The sequence below is a fragment of the Anabrus simplex genome, chromosome 14 (genome assembly GCF_040414725.1).
Source record: "Anabrus simplex isolate iqAnaSimp1 chromosome 14, ASM4041472v1, whole genome shotgun sequence".
Lineage (NCBI taxonomy): Eukaryota > Metazoa > Arthropoda > Insecta > Orthoptera > Tettigoniidae > Anabrus > Anabrus simplex.
This window is the reverse complement of record NC_090278.1, coordinates 59,230,235-59,254,338: the sequence shown is the minus strand read 5'-3', so window position 1 is coordinate 59,254,338 and position 24,104 is coordinate 59,230,235. Positions and strand designations below refer to the sequence as shown.

The following is a 24,104-nucleotide window of genomic DNA, read 5'->3' as shown; positions in this document are numbered from 1 at the left end:
TCAAACACCTCAAAAATATCTTCGAGATCCATTCGTTCTGCCATGTTGTGTAAGGTTATGTCTTCTTAAACTTCAGTTTAAACAGTAGATGAGTGGCAGTAAAATTAATCTCTAGTTAACCTTAAGATTAAGTTTTATAATACACGACTAACAGATAAACCGAAGTTTAAACTGAACCAACAGTTTAAACCTCTATTATAATACTGGCCCTTGTTGTAACCAAGGTTGAGATTTACAAAACACAACTTTATTATTCGCTTCAAATGCAAAATACACTATTTACACAAATAAAATGAAATTTAACTTGAAGCAAAATGAATTAGGAATCTTGAGAAAGAGTCTATCTTCTGTACACTATATACAGGTTTGTAGTATTTACATCCACTACTATCTCGAAAAGATAGTCCTTGTGATAGCAAAGTCGATAGTCGAGAACTATCAGAAGTACTGACATAAATGTTTTGGAAAGTCCTTCCTTGCTGAGTTCATAAAAGCAAGTTCAATGTTGGAAGAATTCTTACTTGGCGAAACCAAGGGAGCTTGCATTAATTAAGGAAATATGACGGTATGTAATAATATGACTGGATATGGGCAGCGGACTAAGAGGAGCGGTGACCAGAGGTGAGACCTCGTACTGCCAGAAATTCAGTCCACCTGGCCGAAGCACATTTTCAAGAGGAGTAGCCTCAGTGCTCGACGTAGGGTGTATTCTGGAGCTGGACACCGGGGCAAGTGGGCATCAGGACAGGCTGGGAGTTCCTCTTTATAGTACACACACGACTGTTCAGGCACGCGCACTGAGGGCTGCGCGTCGAGGCTAGAAGAATGACACCAGGCGCGCGTGTAGCTGGCTGGCGGAGCGAGAAGGGAGCGCCGGACATACAACACCCTCCCCTCCTAAATACGCCGGTACGGCGTGAAACGGCGGCGGCGCTGGCGGCGGCTGCGATGCTGGGCCGGAGCTGCTGATGTCTCTGTTGGATTGTCCGGAGCTGGGACCGGGCGGAGTGGCGCTGTCTCGTCCTGAAAGGAACCCATGGTTATTAAATGGTCTAAAGCTCGTTCAGCAATAGATTTATCTGGCTGAGCAATAGAATCAATAGTTGGACATGGGCGGTAGCGCAGACGTATCTGGTCTTGATGGCGGCAGATACGTTTCTCCGTAGTCTGTATTTCGTAGAGACGATGACCCAAAGATCTGCAGATGACTCCAGGTATCCAGAGTGGGTTTGACCTGAATGTCCGGGTGTAGACCTTGTCGTTGACTGAGAACTTCGTTGGTGAGGTCTGAGACTGGGCCGGAAGAGGCTGCAACAGAGAAAGTAAAGTTCTGTGAGGTCGTCCATGGAGCTTCTGTGCAGGAGTGATATTATCAGCGCCGGGCAGAGTTCTGTAGTTGCTTAAGAGTTGGAGCAATGCTTGGTCTTTAGTTAAGCCTGAAGAGACAGCTTTTTTCATACTTCTCTTAAATGTTTGTACAAAGCGTTCAGCTTCACCATTAGATTGAGGGTGAAAAGGCGGTGCTAGGATATGACGAATGCCATTATATGTACAAAATTTCTTAAAAGCAGTAGCTGTAAATTGAGGTCCGTTGTCCGAAATGAGTACTTGAGGTAAGCCTTCTGTAGTAAATATTTTCTGTAGAGCACGAATGGTAGCTTCGGTCGTAGTAGTCGAATGCATATCCACTACATATGGAAAGTGCGATAGTGAATCGATGACTATTAACCACATGGAATTGAGGAAAGGACCTGCGAAATCGATGTGAACTCGTTCCCATGGAGTAGTAGCAGGAGGCCATGAAGCTAGATCAGAAGACGGGGCGTTCTGATTCAGTTGACATTGTTCACAATGACGGATGAGCTTTTCGATGGCGGCATCAATACCGGGCCAGTAGCAGTGTTGACGTGCTAGTTGCTTCGTTCGGGATATACCCCAATGGCTTTGGTGTAATAATTCTAGAACTTGTTTCTGTAGGCTAAGTGGGATAACCACTCGGAAGATGGTGCCTGCTTCTAGGAGTACGACTCCAGCACGAGTCGTGAGACGATGCTGCATACGATGATAAGGTGCAAGGTGGGCAGGAAGATTGCTCTGAAGAGGCCAACCGTTGCGGATGTAAGTACGCACAGTAGCAAGTGTACTGTCCTTATCCGTAGCTTTAGCTATGCAGGTAGCATCAATAGGAAAACTGGAGACAGTATCTTCAAGTTCTATGTCCAACTGAAGACATTCAGATTCTTGAGAATCGAAGGCAGTATCAGGACCAACTGGTAAGCGTGAGAGGGCATCAGCATTACAATGCTGGGATGTGGCTCGATAGACAATCTGATAGGAATAATCAGAAAGGAACATGGACCATCTTTGAAGCTTTCTGAGGGAATTCTCAGGGATCTTATTACCAGGATGGAATAAGTGTACGAGAGGCTTATGATCAGTAATGATCAGGAAATGGTTGCCATAGAGATATTCATTGAAACGGCGAATACCAAAGATGATGGCTAAAGCTTCTTTCTCTATCTGTGAGTATCGACGTTGATGGTCATTAAGTGTTTTCGAAGCGAAGGCGATGGGGCGTTCCTGTCCATGACGATCCTTCTGGGAGAGAACGGCACCGACACCGTAGTCTGAAGCGTCAGTAGCTAGCGTGATGAGCTTGTCGGGCTGAAAATGAGTGAGTTGTATAGCTTGAATTAAGGCGTTGTTGATGGTTTGCCATGCCTGTTGGCATTGCGGAGTCCATTGAAATTTAACACCTTTTTTACGTAGAGCGTTTAATGGAGCTGCCACTGTAGCGAAGCGGGGAATGAACTTATTATAGTAGTTCGCTTTGCCTATGAAGGACTGGAGCTGCTTGAGGTTCTGAGGTGCTGGCATGTTGACGATAGCTGAGACATTCTGTGCACTAGGGCGAATTCCAGTCTTATCAAGTATATGTCCGAGGTAGTGAACTTGAGGCTGAAAGAATGTACATTTAGCGAGATTCGCTCGTAGGCCATTGTCTTTCAATTTCTGTAGAAGGAGGCGTAGATTGTTTAGATGTTCCTGATGATCTTTTCCCGTAACAATAATATCATCCAGGTAGTTAGCACAACCGGGAATGGAGGCAGTGAGTTGAGCTAAATAGCGCTGGAAAATAGCCGCTGAGGATGAAACACCGAATGGGAGCCGCTGGAGCTGGAGCAGTCCGAGAGGAGTGTTGAGTGTTAGAAATTTCTTAGAGTCTTCGTCTAAAAGTAGCTGGAGATATGCTTCTTTAAGATCAACTCGAGAGAAGAATTGTCCACCAGCGAGACGACGGAATAAGTCTTCTGGACGTGGAATAGGAAAGATATCTGTGTCAAGTTGTGCGTTGACTGTAGATCGAAAATCGCCACAAAGTCGAACATTACCATCAGGTTTCTTGATTACCACTAGTGGAGTAGCCCATTGACTAGAAGTAACCGGTACCACAATGCCAGTTTGTATCCATCTTTCTAATTCTTTCGTGACCGGGTCTTGAAGTGCTAGGGGTACTGGACGTGCTTTGAGGAAGCGAGGCTTAGCTCCGGATTTCAGCTGTATGTGAGCGGTATAGTCTTTTGCTGTTCCGAGCTGAGAGTCGAAGACTTCAGGAAACTGCTTTAGGAGATCGGTAACGTCAGAAGTAGGATGCAATGTAGATACAACGTTAATGTTGTCATGTATCTGGAAACCAAATAAGTTTAATAGATCCATGCCCATAATGTTGGATGCAGTGTAGTTGTTAACTACGAGAAGAGGAATGGCCTTCTGAATTCCTTTATAACTAGCCTGAAGCTGGATTTGACCTTTAATGTCAATTTTCCTTTTGTTAAATGTCACAAGCTGGATGTCAGCTGGAGAGCATGAAGGGGAACCTAAGTCATGGTAGGTAGCCAGGTTAATAATAGAGACCGGTGATCCAGTGTCTAATTGAAAATCGACAGATCGAGTAGAGAATGAGAGAGGAACGATGATCTTGTGAGAATTCCTTGTGGGAAGAATAAGATTGATCTGATCAACTTCCATGTCTTGGCGGGGCTGTATATGCTTCGGGCGTGCTGCAGGAGTCTTAGCAGGGCGGAGCGAACTCCGACATACAGTCCTAATGTGTCCAAGTTTATTACATCGTTCACAAGTGGCTTTGAAAAAACGACAGTCACGACGTTCATGATGCTTGAAACAGCCTCGGCAGGAAGGCAGGAGTTTCGAGGTGCTTTTAGAATTGGGCTTCCTTGTAGCATTACGAGAGGGAACCTGGCGAGAATGCTTGGTAGAGAGCGCCTTATCTGGACGGTTCACTGTAGCAGAGGACTTGCGGGCCTGAGTCGAGACTTGAGCAACTTCGTGTGGAGAAGCTATGGCTGCGGCAGTCTTGGTAGTAAGCTCATAAACCGTAGCAATACGCTGGACGTCTTCTAAAGAAGGGTTACTTTGCTTGACAGCGTCAAAACGTATCTTGTCCTCAGGAGTATGTAAAATTACCATGTCCCGAATGAGAGAATCAGTGTAGGGTGAACCACAACCGTCCCTGGAGCATATGAACTGGCAGGGTTTAGCTAGACCACGCAATTCAGTTATCCATTCAGTATGTGTCTGATGGGGTTGCTTTCTGCTCTGAAAAAATTTATAGCGAGCAGCCACTATGTGAGGAGCTTTGGCATAATGTTCAGTGAGACGGGCCAGGAGCTGTGCGAATGGTACCTCAGAAAGGTTTTCTTCTGGACCTAATTTACGTAGTAATTCACACGTAGCATTGCCAACTGAACTAAGAAATAGTGCGCGGCGGCGTTGATCATCTGTGACAGAATGGCAGATGAAATGCTGTTGTAAGCGGGCTAAATAAACTGACCATTCTTCCTTAGCCGGATCAAAAGCAGAGAACGGAGGAATAGCTGATGGCTGTGTAGAGACAGAAATAGCTTGAATAGCCTGAATTAATGCTGCCTGTTGTTGTTGCATAAACTGTTGTTGTTGCTGCTGTAAGGCTTGGAATACCGTAGCGAGTTGCTCAGCTGTAGCCATGGCGAGATGCGTGCAATAAAGAGCAAGGAGAGCTGTGTGTCAGAACTTGGTGTAGGCGCGACCTTGACCGATATATGCTGGGAGTGAGAGAGAGAGCAAGCAAACACGCTGGAGCGTGCCACACAGGTGGAGCGCACGACAGAGAGCTGTGGAATGTCTGTTGAGTGGGCGACACACTGAGCACTGATTGACTTCGTCGCCAATGTCTAAGTGTATGAGGGCACTGAGTTTGCTGTACCTCGTTGTGAAGGAGTGGATGAATTGCAAGTTATTATCCTGTCGCCACAGAGTTGGTGACTGGGGCCGATGAATTGGAGTGTCCGTTGCGGTCTTTTTTCTTTACCTCGTCGCCATAGAGTTGTGTTGTAACCAAGGTTGAGATTTACAAAACACAACTTTATTATTCGCTTCAAATGCAAAATACACTATTTACACAAATAAAATGAAATTTAACTTGAAGCAAAATGAATTAGGAATCTTGAGAAAGAGTCTATCTTCTGTACACTATATACAGGTTTGTAGTATTTACATCCACTACTATCTCGAAAAGATAGTCCTTGTGATAGCAAAGTCGATAGTCGAGAACTATCAGAAGTACTGACATAAATGTTTTGGAAATTCCTTCCTTGCTGAGTTCATAAAAGCAAGTTCAATGTTGGAAGAATTCTTACTTGGCGAAACCAAGGGAGCTTGCATTAATTAAGGAAATATGACGGTATGTAATAATATGACTGGATATGGGCAGCGGACTAAGAGGAGCGGTGACCAGAGGTGAGACCTCGTACTGCCAGAAATTCAGTCCACCTGGCCGAAGCACATTTTCAAGAGGAGTAGCCTCAGTGCTCGACGTAGGGTGTATTCTGGAGCTGGACACCGGGGCAAGTGGGCATCAGGACAGGCTGGGAGTTCCTCTTTATAGTACACACACGACTGTTCAGGCACGCGCACTGAGGGCTGCGCGTCGAGGCTAGAAGAATGACACCAGGCGCGCGTGTAGCTGGCTGGCGGAGCGAGAAGGGAGCGCCGGACATACAACAGCCCTTAGTCAGTCTTTCATTGTCCATTCTTTGAATATGGCTGTAAGATTTCAGTCGTCTTTTTCTCAGAATTTTGTTATAAGTCAGGAGACCTCCTTTTCATCCACACTCCTTCTATGCGTACTGGGCCAAAGATTTTCCTAAGAACTTTTCTTTCCTTTTTTTTTTCCCCCCTGCATTATTATTTAGTCATTTTTAAGTCTTTACATTGTGCAGTCAACATATCTGGATATCATTCGGGTTTTCAATAAATGAGAATAGGACTACTCAAACCTCAAAAGATCCTGTATAATTTTATTTATTTATTCTGAATATTGTTGCAAAGAGCTATTAGCCCTTTACAGTTTTGGCTTGACGATTGATGGTAAAAAAAGGTTTAATATTCATAATATAATATACGTTGATCACAACAATATTGGCAGTACACTGTAGATAATTAACAATTATATTTAACTGTGGCAATAATGATTAATACATTTAGAGAAATTTATAATAAATATATATTTTTGTAATAAATATCTAAAAACAGAATTCTTAAGAATTGAAAATGTTTTAATACTCCTTAACTCATTTGGCAGTTTGTTATGTGATGCTGCAGCAGAATATGCTGTATTTTTTATTTCATACCTTGTAGAAGATAGATGGCCACTGTATTGTGATCTACTGACCTAGTTTTATAGTTATGAGTGTCTTTCCTGTACCTAATTTCTGTGTTTAAGGAGATCATACCATTTTTGAATTTGTACATGAGTAGTGCTTCATAGTATGTCTTACGCATTCTGACTGGTAAAATTAAGTATCTTGAACTTCTACAACCCTTATTCAAAATCTGCACCTCTAGAGAGTGACAAGACATTGCTTTATATAATGTGGATGGACTTGCGATGAGAATGAGAGGTGTTATCACTATAGTATTCATTTCATTTAGGTTGTCAAAGTGCCCAAGGACTAACATACACATGCTTGTTAGTTTCATTTTACACTGTGTGAGTTTTACTTATTCGTGTGTGATTCATTTCAAAGACGTGTTAGAATGCCTAAGATAAAGCCATCTAATGCTGTCCATTGAAAGAAAATTAATTTCATAACTCATGAGGAAATGTTTTTTTATGTTTCGGAGAAATGCAGAATGAAAAGGGCAGCAGATGAAAGATTTACCATTCAACAGCATGGAGGTCGCGACAGACACAAGGTAGATAGAATATCGGTGGATTACAAAGATTGCGTAATATTCTAAAAATTACTACATATCCCGGTCTAGAAAGCGAAGAATAACGGCCGAGAGGATTCGTCATGCTGACCATATGACACCTCGTAATCTGCAGGCCTACGGGCTGAGCAGCGGTTGCTTGTTAGGCCAAGGCCCTTCAGGGCTGTAGTATCATGGAGTTAGTTTTAATGACTACATACAGATATTCAGTTATTTTGTAAGAAATGATTTTTTTTTAAGGAATGATGAATTATTCTCTCAGGTGTTTCTGTATTTATTATTATTGACATTTTTAATTGTATTCACTCCATTATGAGTTAAAGGTAATGTGGACAGTGCAAATATTTACTATTCTAGGTAATTTATGTATTTTTCTTTATATTTTTAGATCATTTTCTCACACATTTAAGTCTCTTTTTAGGAGATTTAGGATTTTTTATTGGCATTTATTTGGTCATCAAAATTCAGGCCCTGGTGTTTATAGAGGATGATTACCCATTGTACTTCCTCTTAAAACAACAACAACAACAACTACTACTACTACTACTACTACTACTACTACTACTACTACTACTACCACCACCACCACCACCACCACCACCACCACCACCACACTGAAATGGGCATCATAAAGATGCCAAGGCTTTTGGTGTGTCAGTATATTTAAAGTGATGTAGAAAGATAGAAATATGAATACAAACACATTCAGAGGAGTTCAAAAAATATGTACTCATTTTAGCATTTCAAAAAACCTGCATAGTATCAGCATAAAATATGTATTACTAGATTTGTGTTGATATTCAACGTATGTTTGATCTGTTACAATCGCCTAAATGCTCAGAATGTTCACCATTAGCATCTAGGCACTTCTTATTTTGGCAAACCACTCCACAAACAGCGGTGACTAAAGTGTTCCTAGGGATTGCTTTACAGGCCGTCTCAGTTTCTTCCCATAGTGCAGGCTGTGCAGCAGAGCCTCCTTGTCCTGCCCAGCATCCTGGTAACATCTCATGTCGCATTGGTAGTGTGGCAGTGCACAACCATGCTTATCTGCTTAAACTAAACAGATGGCTGGTGAAATTGATACATTCAGCAGGTTGGGGTGTGTGATGCCAGCAAATCATCATCCTCCTCCTCTCCCCTTATCCAGCTTCTGCTGGGTTGGTGCATTTATGGCACCTCTCTTAACTTCCTCTCTCTTTTCACCATTCCTCTTCCATCATTTTGACCCAGTCCAGGTTTCTTCTCCTTGCCCACCTCTTTCTGTTGTTCCCCCTACCCACACTGACCTGTCATTGTCAAGTCAAGAGACGGGAACAAGAAGAGGAATGCACAGTACGATTGACATAATGGCAGATCAGTATGGGACACTTGGACAAGCTTGAAAATGCAAAATATTATGTATGCCTAATCACATTTCTGTTTTTCCATATATAACTTGATTTGTGACTTGTTTGTTTCTTTCAGTTACGTATATCGACACAGTAGTGAAATAACATTGCTAACATTGGACATACTGTATCAATCCCTGTGTTGCCCAGCTGTCACTAATGGTACTTCTGTTGCATAAGGAGAAGAGTGTTTTTAATAATATCATTGTATTCCTGTATTTCTAGATGCCATGCCCTATCTGTGACAAGAAGCTCAAGTCGAAGAAGTCCCTGGACATCCACATGCTGCTGCATACAGGAGAAAAGAAATTTGTCTGTAGTGTTTGTGGAAAGGTTAGTAGTGTGGTTGTGTTTCATTGTCGGATAAGCCCTTGTACTAAGATGTGGCAGCACAGGCATGGTGGTCTGGTGTTAATGGTTATTATGGTTAGTGAAAGTAGGCCACTTTTGGCTTTGTTAACATGAATGATCTATTCATTTATGACAGTGTTATTTTTGTTTAATTGTCTGGCTCCATGGCTAAATGGTTAGCGTGCTGGCCTTTGGTCACAGGGGTCCCGGATTTGATTCCCGGCAGGGTCGGGAATTTTAACCATCATTGGTTAATTTCGCTGGCACGGGGGCTGGGTGTATGTGTTGTCTTCATCATCATTTCATCCTCATCACGACGCGCAGGTCGCCTACGGACGTCAAATCGAAAGACCTGCACCTGGCGAGCCGAACGTGTCCTTGGACACTCCTGGCACTAAAAGCCATACGCCATTTCATTCTTTTGTTGAATTCAGGTATTTTATTTTTCTTAGTATGCGCAAGACTGTGTTAATATTGTAATAATTGCAGGATCATCTTCTAATTCAAATTATGCTTTATTGGTTGGGGGTTATTTGTTCCATGATATAAATAATTTCTTATTAACTAAGATTGACGCTGATTTTGTATTCCTCTTCACCATTCACCCGTTGGCATTCCATAGTCTGATATTGCTTATACTCAGTTCAGGTCCTGTGTTGGACTTGGTCTGAACTAACTGTAAGGTTAGATTTGTTGTAAATTTATGAGAAAGGTCAGACATGCTTTTGGGAAACTATGCAATAAAATGAAGTACTGTAGAATAGCAAACCAGAGCCCATGAAAGTTTGTTTACAAACACTATCGCAAAGATGCTCAAACAGATGGTGGGATAACTGCACTCGTTTATTTCCATGATATTGCACCCAAAGATGTTGTAATTATGAATGAAACTGAACTCACGGCTACTGTGGACATTGAAAACGACAAAAAAAGTAGACTGTCATGGCATCTGTTGAAGACTTGAGGAAATTACGTGATAAGATGATATACGAACGTTTTGAATATTCGACAGTGCCACTATAGTAGGGACCAATGTGTCGAATATTCAGCAGTTGCCAGTTCTAGGGTTAAGGTATTAGCCAAAGAAAGGAAGTGTTTTTGATGTTGTTGTTGTTGTAGGTTTTTTTTTTTTTTTTTTTTTTTTTTTTTTTTTTTTTTTTTTTTTTTTTTTTTCCCAAATTGCTTTACGTCGCACTGACACAGATAGGTCTTATGGCGACAATGGGAGATTAAAAGGTTAAGAGTGGGAAGGAAATGGCCGTGGCCTTAATAGGTACAGCCCCAACATTTGCCTAGTGTGAAAATGGGAAACCACGGAAAATCATCTTCAGGGGGTCCAAGAGTGGGGTTTGAACCCACTATCTGCTGGATGCAAGCTTGCAGCTGTATGGCCCTAACCGCACAGCCAGCTCACCCGGTGTGCGTGTTTCCCACCAATCTTAGAGTTGGGGAGAACAAGAAGAAAGTGCCACCACATTTCATTCTTTGTGCTCGCAGACACATTAATGTTGCATATTATAAATCTCATTCCGTATTGACGGTCATCAATTTGTGCAAACAAATAAAAACACTGAAAAATGTATGGAATTAAAAGTCAATGATCATGATTAACATATTGAAAACATGTGAATGTTGAGGTAGTAAAACCTTCTCATCTAAAAACTCATTTGGTTGACATATAACTTGCTAATCCTTTTAAAAATGGAAATTTGTGTTGTGCAGCATGGTGAGACTGTCAATAAGGGGATAATGAGTGTGCATCATCTGCAGTGGGCCCTGATGATGATGATGATGATGATGAATGAATGAACTCGTTGGATATCGCTCTGGAAATGTTTGTTTACTTTTATTTGTATTTTCTAATCATTTGATGTGTGTTAGTAAAGATTGTAAATAATTTTTACTTCGCTTTTTTTAAAAAAAATTTGTTCTTTAAAAATAAGGGTGCGGGTCTTATTCGGTGGCGGGTGGTATTCGAGATTATACAGTAATTTGTTTTTTATGGTTTGTTTGAGTTTGGTTTGGTTTGGTTTTAAGGTGTGAAGTTAAATTTCTTTCTTCTCTAATTTGAACTTCTTTCTTTGCCACCTGTTTAGAGTTTCTACCAGAAGGTGAACCTTCGCAAACATGAAAGGTCACATAATCCAGAGCAGGTGAAACCTCTGAACTGCCCACACTGCCCCAAGACTTTCCTGTCGCAGGACTACCTCTCGAAGCATGTCCTGGAACACACACAAGGTCGCATCTTCCAGTGCAACCTCTGTGAAAAGGCATTTGTGAAGGTAAGCCAGCATCATGTCATATCATATTTAGTGAATAAATCTCAGTTGCGAGACAGGGTAGTTCAGTGACACCATTACTATAGTTTGTGTATCTTAAGTTCAACGTTGCTTTAAACAAGAGCATTTGGCAGAAACTGAGCCAACTGGCTGATGTCCTTTATTGTCTTCATGGACATTCACTATAAAGCGTCTATATTATTAGTCTCATTTATATCAGGATGACCTAATAAATGCACACGCGTGCGTGCATCGCACACTCTCTCTCTCTCTCTCTCTCTCTCTCTCTCTCTGTCTCTCTGTCTCTCTCTCTCTCTGCTGTTCGGTCATGAATGACCACACTCACTAATTGCCATCTATTTACAAGTCTCTCTTCTTTCGGCTCAGCAGGCGGTCCGGCCCGTTGGTATTACCTGGGGATAACTACAATCCTTATGTTCACTTCACCAATTCAAATCACCCCATACAGCAGCTGTGTGTGACCACTGGGTTTGAGCACAATGCTATTGGCTACACAACATACGATGACTATTCCTTGGTTTGACTCCGGAGACAGTCTAGTAATTCACAGAGTCACATGCAATGAATAACTAAACAGCAACAGCTTATAACAGTATTCAACAGCAGAATGGTGCTCATAGCAGCGAATATTAACACAGTTCCCTCACACTCACGGTAACTACTTCAGTCACTGACTCACGGCAGTCCTCAGTTCACAGAAATACACAGTACTCGTGAGGCAGTACGCAGTCTTTTGTCCTGCACATCATCTTCAATCCGGGTACTGGCTGGGCACTCCCGATACAACAACTCATTTGCAGTGGCCTTGTACTTATACCATGATGCTGGGCTACTAGAATATTCAGGATTCGGCTGGAGGTGGAACATTTCCATTGTACCGTCCAGAAATCACAGGGAGAAACTAGACGAAGACAACAATAGAGGAAGGGCCGCAGCATGTCCTCTGGCAAGCTGGGAGGTTCCCTGAGCTGGCTTAGTCATCCCTTTCTGTTAATACTGAAGGGGATGCGACAAGGCTAACGTTCACTTAGCACATAACAATATATTTAACTGGATAATTCTCTGTCAGCACTGTAAATATTTACTTATAATTATGTATGTACAGGTATATGAAGTACTTCGCTGTCTGGAATCAGGTCAAGAAGATGAACTCATAATAGGATAAACACAATGACAGGTCATATAAATATCGGAAAGGAACAAACAAGTATCAAATCAAGTCAAAGAGAGAGAAGGGGAGGGAGGGGGGAATAAGAAAGGAACACACATAATATTACGCTAATAAGAAATTAAAATTCAATACCATTTAATATGATGTCAAATCACTTATACAGTGGGACCAGTTTCGACCCCATTATGGGTCGTCTTCAGCCATAGACTAAAATTGACAATATATAGTGCAAGTACAATTATATTAACACTTTAAAATATTATGTACATATTATAAATTGATATGGGCTTATGCCATATCATATCTACAAGTACAGGCTGTGAAAGCATCAATGTTAACATATTACAAATTATTTTACAGAAGAGGCAAAAAATCTCACAGCCTATTATACTATAATTAGCAAACCTAAAGTCCACTAGTTGAATTTTGTCATTTGTGCCATTTGTATTCATCGGAAAGGAACAGTCGTCATAAGTAAACACTCTATATGTATCGTCGTCGGCTGTAACTTGATCCGAGTATATATAACTTCTTCCTGCATACATTGACCAGTTCAACTCAGTTTATGGATGTGCTTACGGTGACTAAACAGACCAATCCAGGCATAAAACATACGCCCACACAAATCACACTGAATGGATGGAGGAGTATTATTGTTTATATTTCTTGTCTATACATGGATGGAGGAGGACGGGACTGTAATTGATGGAGTTTTCTTGCTTGTTGCTTGGCCTCTTAATGTCTGCGGCGTTCTCTTTCAAACAAGTTGACAGCGGTGCATGTAGTGTTCCGCCACAGTGAGCGGTCCACAGCACATTCTTCCCATGTCTGTATATCTATACCAGTTGTCTTCATGATGTGTTTCAGCTGGTCCTTAAAATGCTTAAGAGGGGCTCCTTGAGGTCTACTGCTGGAGCAAAGTTCCCCATAAAAAATTTGGCGCGGAAGCCTGGTATCACCCATGTGGTGAACATGGCCTAACCATCTCAGTTGAAGGGTGATGATTGTTGCCTCAATGCTATTTAGCTGCGCTTTGTGTAATTAAACTATTAAAATTGGACTTGTGCTGTTGCACCTACAATATTATAATTGGAGCTGAGCTGTTATACTGGTGTCGAAAATTAAAATACAGTGCAACTCAATTCTCCGTTTTTGGAGGGACCAGGGAAAAAAACGTATAACACGGGAAAACTGAAAGTCCGGGAACGAATGAACCGTCAACAATTTGGCTAAACATCACAGAAATGGAATATGTATACAGTAGAAGTCTGTCATAGCGAGAATTCGTAACAGCGAGCAATAGCAGATTGTTGTTATACCCGATTTTTGTATAAAATTCAGAAGAACTCCCATACACATTCAAATTGGTATGAAAAGGCAATCAGTTTGTTCAAAACTTGCGTTTCCACGGATGATATCCATTCATTCTGAAAAAATTATAGTACCGTATTTCTCAGAATCCAAGATGAACCCCACTTTTTCCTTCAAAAATGTAAATCAGGCTCAAATGATGCTTTGTAAAATCATATGAATGCCTTTGTTGTACAGTACGCATTTTAAACGCCGAACATTGGCTTTCGTTATGCCGTATTTTTTTTCGGCTGTACAATTCTTTATTTATGCGGGTTTAATGACCATTAACTTACAATTGGCATCGTATTACCGAAGAGAACCCATTGAAAATTTTCCAGCAATACCTATTCCATGCGTCTCTACGATGCGATGTTAGGAAAAACTTAAAACGGTCCACCTTTTCAATACAAAAATGTTATATTTATTTATAACATGTATTTGCACTTGGAACTAGTTTCGACGCTGTGTTTGCGTCATCATCAGCCAAAATGTGGGAAATAGGCAAGATGTAGGCATTTATATTACACAAGGCGTTACATTAAACAATACACATCTTATAAGGAGATAAAAACAGGGACGAATATAGAAACAAATGAATCGTTGAGAAAACAAAAGTTATACATATTAAAAATAACCTTAACCACATATCTTGCAGTGCGAAAGTGTTCTTCTTGAATGATTCCTGAATATAAAAATAAATAAAAAACACACACGCGCACACATTTCTGGAGAGCCAGCAGGCAGGACAAAGTAAAGTGAAACCTTAAGAGTTCTTCTGAGAAGAGTTCCTCATTTTTCCTATGTTCCGACTAACTAAAGAAGTCTCCCTTGAGTTCCTGATAAACATACACAACAGGAAATTCTCCTTCACTCTCAACAATAGCTCTAAAGACCAACGGTAAAATTTTTATTTTAAATATTGTGCAGAGACGTGAAAGCATGATTTTGAACATGATATAACTCATTCATATAACCCAGTTTTTTAATACAAGGTGTTGCATTAAATAATACACATCTTACAAGGAGATAAAAACAGGGACGAATGTAGAAACACATGCATCGTTGAGAAGGCAAGTTATACATATTAAAAATAAGCTTAACCACATAACTTGCAGTGCGAAAATATTTGCCTTGAATGATTCCTGAATACAAAACGCGCGCGCACACACTTCTAAAGAGCCAGCAGGCAGGAAAAAGTAAGGTGAAACCTTAAGAGTTCTTCTGAGAAGAGATCATCATTCTTTCTATGATCTGACTAACTAATGAAGTCTCCCTTGAGTTCCTGATAAACATACACAACAGGAAATTACACAATACACATCTTACAAGGAGATGAAAACAGGGAAAGTTATACATATTAAAAATAACCTTAACCATACATCTTGTAGTGCGAAAATATTCGTCTTGAATGATTCATGAATACAAAACACACGCGCATACATTTCTGAAGAGCCAGCAGGCAGGAAAAAGTAATGTGAAACCTTAAGAGTTCTTCTGAGAAGAGTTCATCATTTTTTATGTTCCGACTAACTAATGAAGTCTCCCTTGAGTTCTTGATAAACATGCACAACAGGAAATCCTTCTTCACTTCCAACAATAGCTATAAAGACCACGGTAAATTTCATTTTTAAATATTGTGCAGAGACGTGAAAGCATGATCTTGAATATAATATAACTCCTTCATTTAACCCAATTTTTTACACAAGGTGTTACATTAAACAATGCACATCTTACGAGGAGATAAAAGCAGGGACGAATGTAGAAACAAATGCATCGTCGAGAAAGCAAAATTATACATATTAAAAATAAGTTTAACCACACAACTTGCAGTGCGAAAATATTTGCCTTGAATGATTCCTGAATACAAGACGCACGCGCACATATTTCTAAAGAGCCAGCAGGTAGGAAAAAGTAAGGTGAAACCTTAAGAGTTCTTCTGAGAAGAGTTCATCATTCTTTCTATGTTCCGACTAATTAATGAAGTCTCCCTTGAGTTCCTGATAAACATACACAACAGGAAATTCTCCTTAACTCTCAACAATAGCTATAAAAGACCAACGGTAAATTGTATTTTAAATACTGTGCAGAGATGTGGAAGCATGATCTTGAACATGATATAACTTCTTCATTTAACCACCTTTGAAAGTTTCTCTCTATATTACATAGCTTCATTAACACACCATTCTGTAGATGCACAAAATAATCTTGTAATCTTCACAGGTCCGGTATTCAGCTCGACAAGAATATAAAATGGGTATTAAGGAATCTTTGTTGAGAGTGTGGAGATTGACTGTGCCAGTATTTGTGGTCTATTGTTGCAGCGTTACGTGTAGGGTGGGGGCAGGTTTCTATGATGTTTATTGCGGGACATGAGGCGGTAAAGCTATGGCGCGAGATGAAGAAGAACAGAGCGTGTTGGATAGTTTAGGTCTGGGCAGCGGCCGTTGTTGGATTAGGAGGGGAGAGGGGAGGAGTGGAAGGGGGGAAAGTATGGAGTGTGATGTGGTGAAAGTGTGTGGCGTGCTGGCTCTTCAGAAATGTATGCGCGTGTGTTTTGTATTCATGAATCATTCAAGACGAATATTTTCGCATTACAAGATGTGTGGTTAAGGTTATTTTTAATATGTATAACTTTCCCTGTTTTCATCTCCTTGTAAGATGTGTATTGTGTAATTTCCTGTTGTGTATGTTTATCAGGAACTCAAGGGAGACTTCATTAGTTAGTCAGATCATAGAAAGAATGATGATCTCTTCTCAGAAGAACTCTTAAGGTTTCACCTTACTTTTTCCTGCCTGCTGGCTCTTTAGAAGTGTGTGCGCGCGCGTTTTGTATTCAGGAATCATTCAAGGCAAATATTTTCGCACTGCAAGTTATGTGGTTAAGCTTATTTTTAATATGTATAACTTGCCTTCTCAACGATGCATGTGTTTCTACATTCGTCCCTGTTTTTATCTCCTTGTAAGATGTGTATTATTTAATGCAACACCTTGTATTAAAAAACTGGGTTATATGAATGAGTTATATCATGTTCAAAATCATGCTTTCACGTCTCTGCACAATATTTAAAATAAAAATTTTACCGTTGGTCTTTAGAGCTATTGTTGAGAGTGAAGGAGAATTTCCTGTTGTGTATGTTTATCAGGAACTCAAGGGAGACTTCTTTAGTTAGTCGGAACATAGAAAAAATGAGGAACTCTTCTCAGAAGAACTCTTAAGGTTTCACTTTACTTTGTCCTGCCTGCTGGCTCTCCAGAAATGTGTGCGCGTGTGTTTTTTTAATTTTTTTATTCAGGAATCATTCAAGAAGAACACTTTCGCACTGCAAGATATGTGGTTAAGGTTATTTTTAATATGTATAACTTTTGTTTTCTCAACGATTCATTTGTTTCTATATTCGTCCCTGTTTTTATCTCCTTATAAGATGTGTATTGTTTAATGTAACGCCTTGTGTAATATAAATGCCTACATCTTGCCTATTTCCCACATTTTGGCTGATGATGACGCAAACACAGCGTCGAAACTAGTTCCAAGTGCAAATACATGTTATAAATAAATATAACATTTTTGTATTGAAAAGGTGGACCGTTTTAAGTTTTTCCTAACATCCTTTCTCAGTTCAATATGGACAAAATGAAATTCCTATGTTTAAATCTCTACGATGCGACGATCCATCAGGAAAATAATCTTGCTGCCTATAAAACTGTTACTTTTATTCAGCGTCAGATATAACCGGCAACCACTTCGCGCACGTCTCGCTTGCCGGGTTCGGCCGACTTCAGCGGCTAGCGATGTATAGGCCTAATCGCGGACATTGAAGGTCAAGGAATTATTTTATTGCACCACAGTGTGGCCATTTTGCCCTTGAATTTTTTGTGCACATACCTCAAAATTTCATCTTCGACTTCTTTGAAGCGTCCTTGTCACGGACCGCTGAATGCATTTCTTGTATAGTACGCATTTTTTTAGCTTTGTTTTCATGCTAACGTCATATATTGGCTTTAGTTAGGCCTATGCACAATTATTCTGCATTTCCGAATGTTTAATAACCGTTAACTTAAAATTGGCATCATAATATCAAAGAGAACCCGTTGTTAATTTGCCAGCAATACCTTTTCCACGTATCTTTACAATACAACTATCCATCACAAAAATATTCCTGCTGTCTATAAAACTTAATTTTACTAAGCGTCAAGTACAATAGACGCGTTATAACTCTGCCGCTGAGTAGCCGTGGCCTTTCTAAGAATTTGAAGACTCGCATGTTTTGATGCCATTCTTCAGATTTGAGAAACGTTTTTGTAGAGTCTATCAGAACGTCATTCTCTCTTCACTATTTTCCAAGATCCAGTGACGTTACACACAGGCATTGTACAACCAGTTGTCGCAGCTAGCGATGTATAATAAAGAGGCGGTCGTTTATTGTCAACGAGTTTTGTGTGTCCGTGCGCGTGCGAGAGTGAAAAGAAGCAGCGTGGTTACCGCAGTAGTTGCCAGTGGTGTTCATTACTGTTAGGCCGGGAATGCAAGACAACCCTAACCCTTGATTTTTTCGCATGGAATTCTGAGAAAATGGCAAACATTTCAGATTTCTTCTTCAAATGGCGTTGCCTAACCTAACCGTATATGTATCATACAACATATTTGTAATGCATGTAGAAAATGATAACCTCCTTGCTAAAAATTTACATGTGAATAGCCTTTCCGAAATGTAACTAGATGCGAGAAAATATAAACTATCCTCTGAAATTAGTGATGTTTTCTGCCATATCTTGAGGTGTGCCACATTCTTACTTAACTTCAGCCTTTATTTTTAACGAGTTGACAACTGCTATCAGCCACATTATTTACGCATTTATTACAAAAACGTGTTATCCTCTTTCATTTCAAATTTTCTTTAGATTACAGCAATCGACGAGTATTACTAATAGACTCCAACGTCGCCTTCGAATTTTGACGAGAAAGCTCGTAAATGCACAGTGAGAAAACTATACCGTACCGAAGATGATTGATCACATTTTGTGGCAAACGTTTCAGTTTTCTTATTCAAAGAGCGTCACCTACCCTAACTTAACCGTACATTAAGCAATCATTTAGTCAGCCTTTATTTTTAATGAGTTAACAACAGTTATCGGACACGTTATCAAATGTTGCCGAGAAAACTTGCTTTTGGAAATAGCTAGGAACTGATACCGAAGGTAATCGATTGCATGCAACATAATCGCTGGGGGTGCATAAATATTGGTAACAGGAAAAATCGCGCGTGCGTAAGCACTCGTAATGATGGATGCGTCAATGACAGGGCTCTGATAATACACAGTTTAATATAGGAATTTTGAAGGGACAGCAAAAAATTGGCGTTATAACGCGGTTCTCGTTATATGCCGTACTCACTGTAGCAGACTTCTACTGTACTTGTAATCTTACAAACGCCCCTAAACCAAACCAAACCACATCCCCAAATGGGCCTTCCGCCTACCAAGTGACCGCCCTCGATCCGAAGGCCTGCAGATTACGAGGTGACGCATGGTCAGTGTGATGAATCCTCTCAGCCGTTATTCCTGGCTCTCTAACCATTAAATAGCTCCCCAATAGGGATGTACTGAAACACTACCGATAGATGTCTCACGTGTAATACCCGGTATGCGCTTGTCGATCGTCATTTGTTTGTATGTGTTTTTAATGGAAGTTACCGAGTTAAACGATGAAGTTAAAGATTTAATATATCGTTACGACGAAAAAGACAACAAGGAAATTGTGATGCCTGACTATTGCTGTGCCCTGATGTACCAAAATCAAGGTCGACCGTATTCATACCATCAATTTCCTAAGCGAGATCCTTTCCGTAAAAAGTGTTTGCATGCGATTCGTAGGCAGGACCTACGAAATAAAAATATGACTCCTGATATCAAAGTCTGCTCGAAATGAAGATTATGTCATTACTGAAACTGGCAAGTAAGCTAAATAGTACTAATTAAGAAATAATTTTATAATAAGGTAGTGACATTCTGAAGAGTTAATATGACCTATTTCAATAATTTTAGGCGAAAGACGAAGACTTAAGGATATATTCATGGTGTGGCACCGGTACCTTGGAAATAACTCAGAGAGCAAGAAGATATAGAAGTAGGAAAACAGCCATAACACCGTGTGCGGTACGGGACGCTGAATCACACCGTGACCTATAATGTGACACTGGAGCACCATCAATTTCAGACTTCCTGATCAGGAAATAATTCATTACTTCCACATTTGAAATCTTTATATTTGTCTTATGGTCCGAAACAAGATCCTGAATCTCGTGCGCTGCAGGGAAATGAAACTCAGTCGTACTGGATGTAGCCCCAGGCACTGCTGTCACACGAATGTCAAGCCTTATGTACGCCTATAACCTGCAAAGAGAAGAAAAATACCGTATTAGGAATGTTTTCAAAATGATATTTGTACTTTAAGAATTCAATCTTAACTAAAACGCTATAAGAAAGAGTTGCTGCATTTATTCCTTGCCTTTCAATCAACTCTTCCATTTTTTTCGGATAATTTTTTCGCCCCTTTTCTTTAATTCTGCTTCCAAATCCGCAATCATCATTGCACCTATACCATTTCCCGTCTTGTTAAAAACATTAGCAGAATATGTTAACCCCATTTTAATGCATTTAAAGCGAAAGTTTCGTTTCGATGATCACAAATTTAGGAATACTCCACAATAAGTCTCATGTAAAACATTCGAGCAGCGGAAAGCGCATACCGGGTATTACCATTACGCTGCCTAGCGGACAAATTTTGCGTGATACATCCCTATAAAAAAAAATCTCTTTCGATAAACGCTAAGCTGAAACACTATAATTCCATAGTTAAACCAGAGGCAACCTATGCTAGTGAAACTTTATTCAAATTAAATGTAAAATCTACAACAGACAAATTACAGAAAACTGAGAGAAGAATTCTTAGAACAATTATTAATAAAAAACACCAAGTTGATGGACAGTGGAGATTGTTGCCTAACAACATTGTCTATCGTGAATGTGAATCAATAATATCTACAATGCGTAAAAGAAGAATTTCCTTTTTCTGTCACATATCAAGATTAGCAGACACCAGGATATTGAAACAACTATTCGATTACTTTTTGAAGAATAAAATCAATAATAATTGGTTCAAAGAAGTTCAGGACGATTTGGAAGAATTGGGTATAACTCGGCAACAAATCAAAGACAGAAAAGAGAAGAGGATTTTGAAGAACAAAAGCATAAGTCTCAAACTAAAAGCAGTTGAACGGAAACAATATACTATATCGGACACACAAAGGGCTTCCAGGTCGGAGAGGATGAAAAAGTTCTGGGAGAAGAAGAAGAAGAAATTAACTCAAATGTATTGATTTCAGTGCTCCAATGTGGGCGTAAAATATGTAAATAATAATAAAGGTGATCGTAGAATAACTGAACCTGGAACCAGCCCTCATATTCAGGTAAGAATGTCTGACCTGGCCAGTAATAGAACCCGGGGCCTCCGGGTGAGAGGCAGGCAAAGTAGACCGCAGGGCTGGCTTCAAATATTAATTACCGGTATGCAACTTAAAAGTCTTGAAACTTTACATTCAGTTTTACTGGGGAAACTTCGTCAGATTCTTCTGAAAACTTCTTTCAGTTCAGCAACTTTGATCAGCCAAACTCTTCGAAAAATCTAATACCCATAACGCCAAGCCAAACAACAATCGACCACAAGTATTTTTTCGTTCTGTAATCTAATAAAATAAAGCACATTAGATACACAAGTGTACAACATGATGGCAAATTCTTTTTTTTTTTAATCTTCCATTGTAATTCGGTCACCAGTATACAGTTCCTAGTCGGTTTATGGAAATTTTGCACCCCGTAAATTAGGCCTACATCGACGTTTAAAGGTTATGTTGGAATCGAGAACATGGTTTCGAAAATATCAATCCTCAAGTTCTCGAATGCATTATATTTAGTTCTGCTCGTCACTAATCACAATCAAATTGGAAAGAGAAAAAATATAATTAACACTTCTAAATTACGATTATTCACGACCTTGAGCTCAGCTGGAAAGCGCTCTCACTGTACAAGTCGGTACGAGTGCAAATTGATACAAAGTTTTTTAATGTAACGTGCGCAAATAAAATGACTGCGGTTTTTATAACATTTTAACACAAAAACGTGAAATTCCCAGTCTTATAATATTATGACAAAAATTTTAATAGGGAATCCCAAAACCTCCCATGGCTTTATGTATGTGAGGTGTTACATCTGTTCTGGTCTCGATAACATAATCGTATACGGTAATATTAAATACTAAATTTGTGTTACTTAAGAAGGAGCAGTTTCGATTACTGCCTGAAAGCCCAGTGACTATACAGTGCCCTGAGGGAAATGCCGAAAACCTGTTCAGCGATACACTCAAAAAAAGTAAAAAAATAAACATCTAACCCGGGACATAATGTAGACGTTTTACAAGCACAAAAATTTGACGAAACTCATTCTGTCTTCAAATAGAGCTGTCTAAGTGCGTCTCCTTCCAATTGTTGTGGCCACTCTCTGCTTTATGATTTCCAAGGATTCTCTAAACAATACTACCCGAATGTGATGCCTTATGCAAGTTCACCGCCGATTGCTTTTCCAGTACAGTACTTCCTCAAATTACCGCAATGACGGGACGTCAACACCAAGATCCGTAAGTATGCCATAGCCGTCCTTTCGTAAGATACAGTTTCTTGAAAAGCGCGTAATCGAGGATTTGACGTTGATGGGACTGAAATTTCTGAACAGTTGATCCAGGAAATCGTCTCCTCGAGAAATGGATAATGCAGGATTTTTACAACATGATTTAATTAAGATGCTCGCAGGACCACATAATTTGAATGAGTAATGTGGGAAAACGTAGTTTCCGGGAACGTATAGTCGAGTTTCTATTGTAATCATCTTGTGTGCTTTGTCACTACTGCCTTGCTGAGTAACATGTTTTGGTGAGAGTTGTATCAAATGCAGCACAGCTCTGTTTAAACAATATACACACAATGAGTAGACTTGAGATGGTACAATTGAATTATTTGGTAGAAGGGGCCTTGAAAAACCAAAAGGACTTGAGTTAAAATCGTAATTGATGAGCTGTTGTCAATAAGATTTATACTGAGCAAATAGGTCAAGAGAAGAAACCTGGAATAAACACGTGTGATAAAAAGGGTAGCTAATCAAAGTTGTATGAGACTTAGCCCTTCACGACAAATCTGATTAGCATTACATAAAATTAGCTTCATGGTCCGTATCGCACTTCAATAGATTCACAACTAAGTATTTATTTTCCACCTAGTCGATACAATGATTGCCTAAGCCAGTTTAATGGTTAAAAGTGGTACGTGTTTCGTAGTACATGTTTCGTATATTATCAACATCTTGAGCCACATGACACTGTTTAGATGAAAAATACATAAATTGACAAAGTAATGCTTTAGGGGAAGTGTCCTTAAAATTAACATAAGATTGACAATTTATGTATTTTTCATCTAAACAGTGGTATGTGGCTGAAGATGCTTATAATATACGATACATGTACCACTTTTAACCATTAAATTGCCTTAGGCAATCATTGTATCGACTAGGTGGAAAATAAATACTTAGTTGTGAAATCTGATTAGCTACATAAAAGTAATTCAGTGGCATGTACTGAAAGACTTTGTTCATTTCTCTCTTTACATTCATGTTAGGTATTTTAAATTGAACTTGTAACATTCATGGAGTCACCTAATATTCCAGGATTACCTGCTGAAGGCACACGTGAAGAACAACCACACTGGCCAGGAATTCCGTTGTCCAGTCTGTCACGATGTGCTCAAGTACAGCTGCACCTTACTACGGCACATGAAGACCCATGCCGAGTATCGCCCCAGCGACGCTGATAGTCAACCTGCATTGGCCAAGCCAAAAAACAACTCTGTAGACATTGTCCAGCCCCTCAGTTGCCCGCACTGTCCCAACACATTTCTCCTAGAGGAGTTCCTCACCAAACACCTCCAGGAACACAAGCAAGGTCGTCTACTGCAGTGTAGCCTGTGCAACAAGACATTTGGCAAGGTAAGACTTCACCTCAGCTTTCTTTATTAATGTCAACACCACAGCTAGAGTAGATAGTTTTCCTTTGCTATTTGTGAACAGAGATAGGAATTTTTTTTTTAAAAAATCATTGTTTTTATGTATAACTAGGCCATTTAAAAAGTATGATGTACAGGGCTCTCTTATAAACCCAGACCGACT

The 24,104-nt window shown here is 39.9% G+C and overlaps 1 protein-coding gene across 1 annotated transcript in view; it reads left to right on the top strand.

The window, feature by feature from the left end:
• The window catches only part of LOC136885337 (uncharacterized), a 157,869-nt gene that overhangs the window by 105,487 nt on the left and 28,278 nt on the right, over window positions 1-24,104 (top strand). The window contains exons 15-16 of the mRNA XM_068230284.1: window positions 8,889-8,996; window positions 11,111-11,296. Of these exons, the coding sequence (XP_068086385.1) occupies window positions 8,889-8,996; window positions 11,111-11,296 (294 nt within the window). The remainder of the gene's footprint in view (window positions 1-8,888; window positions 8,997-11,110; window positions 11,297-24,104) is intronic.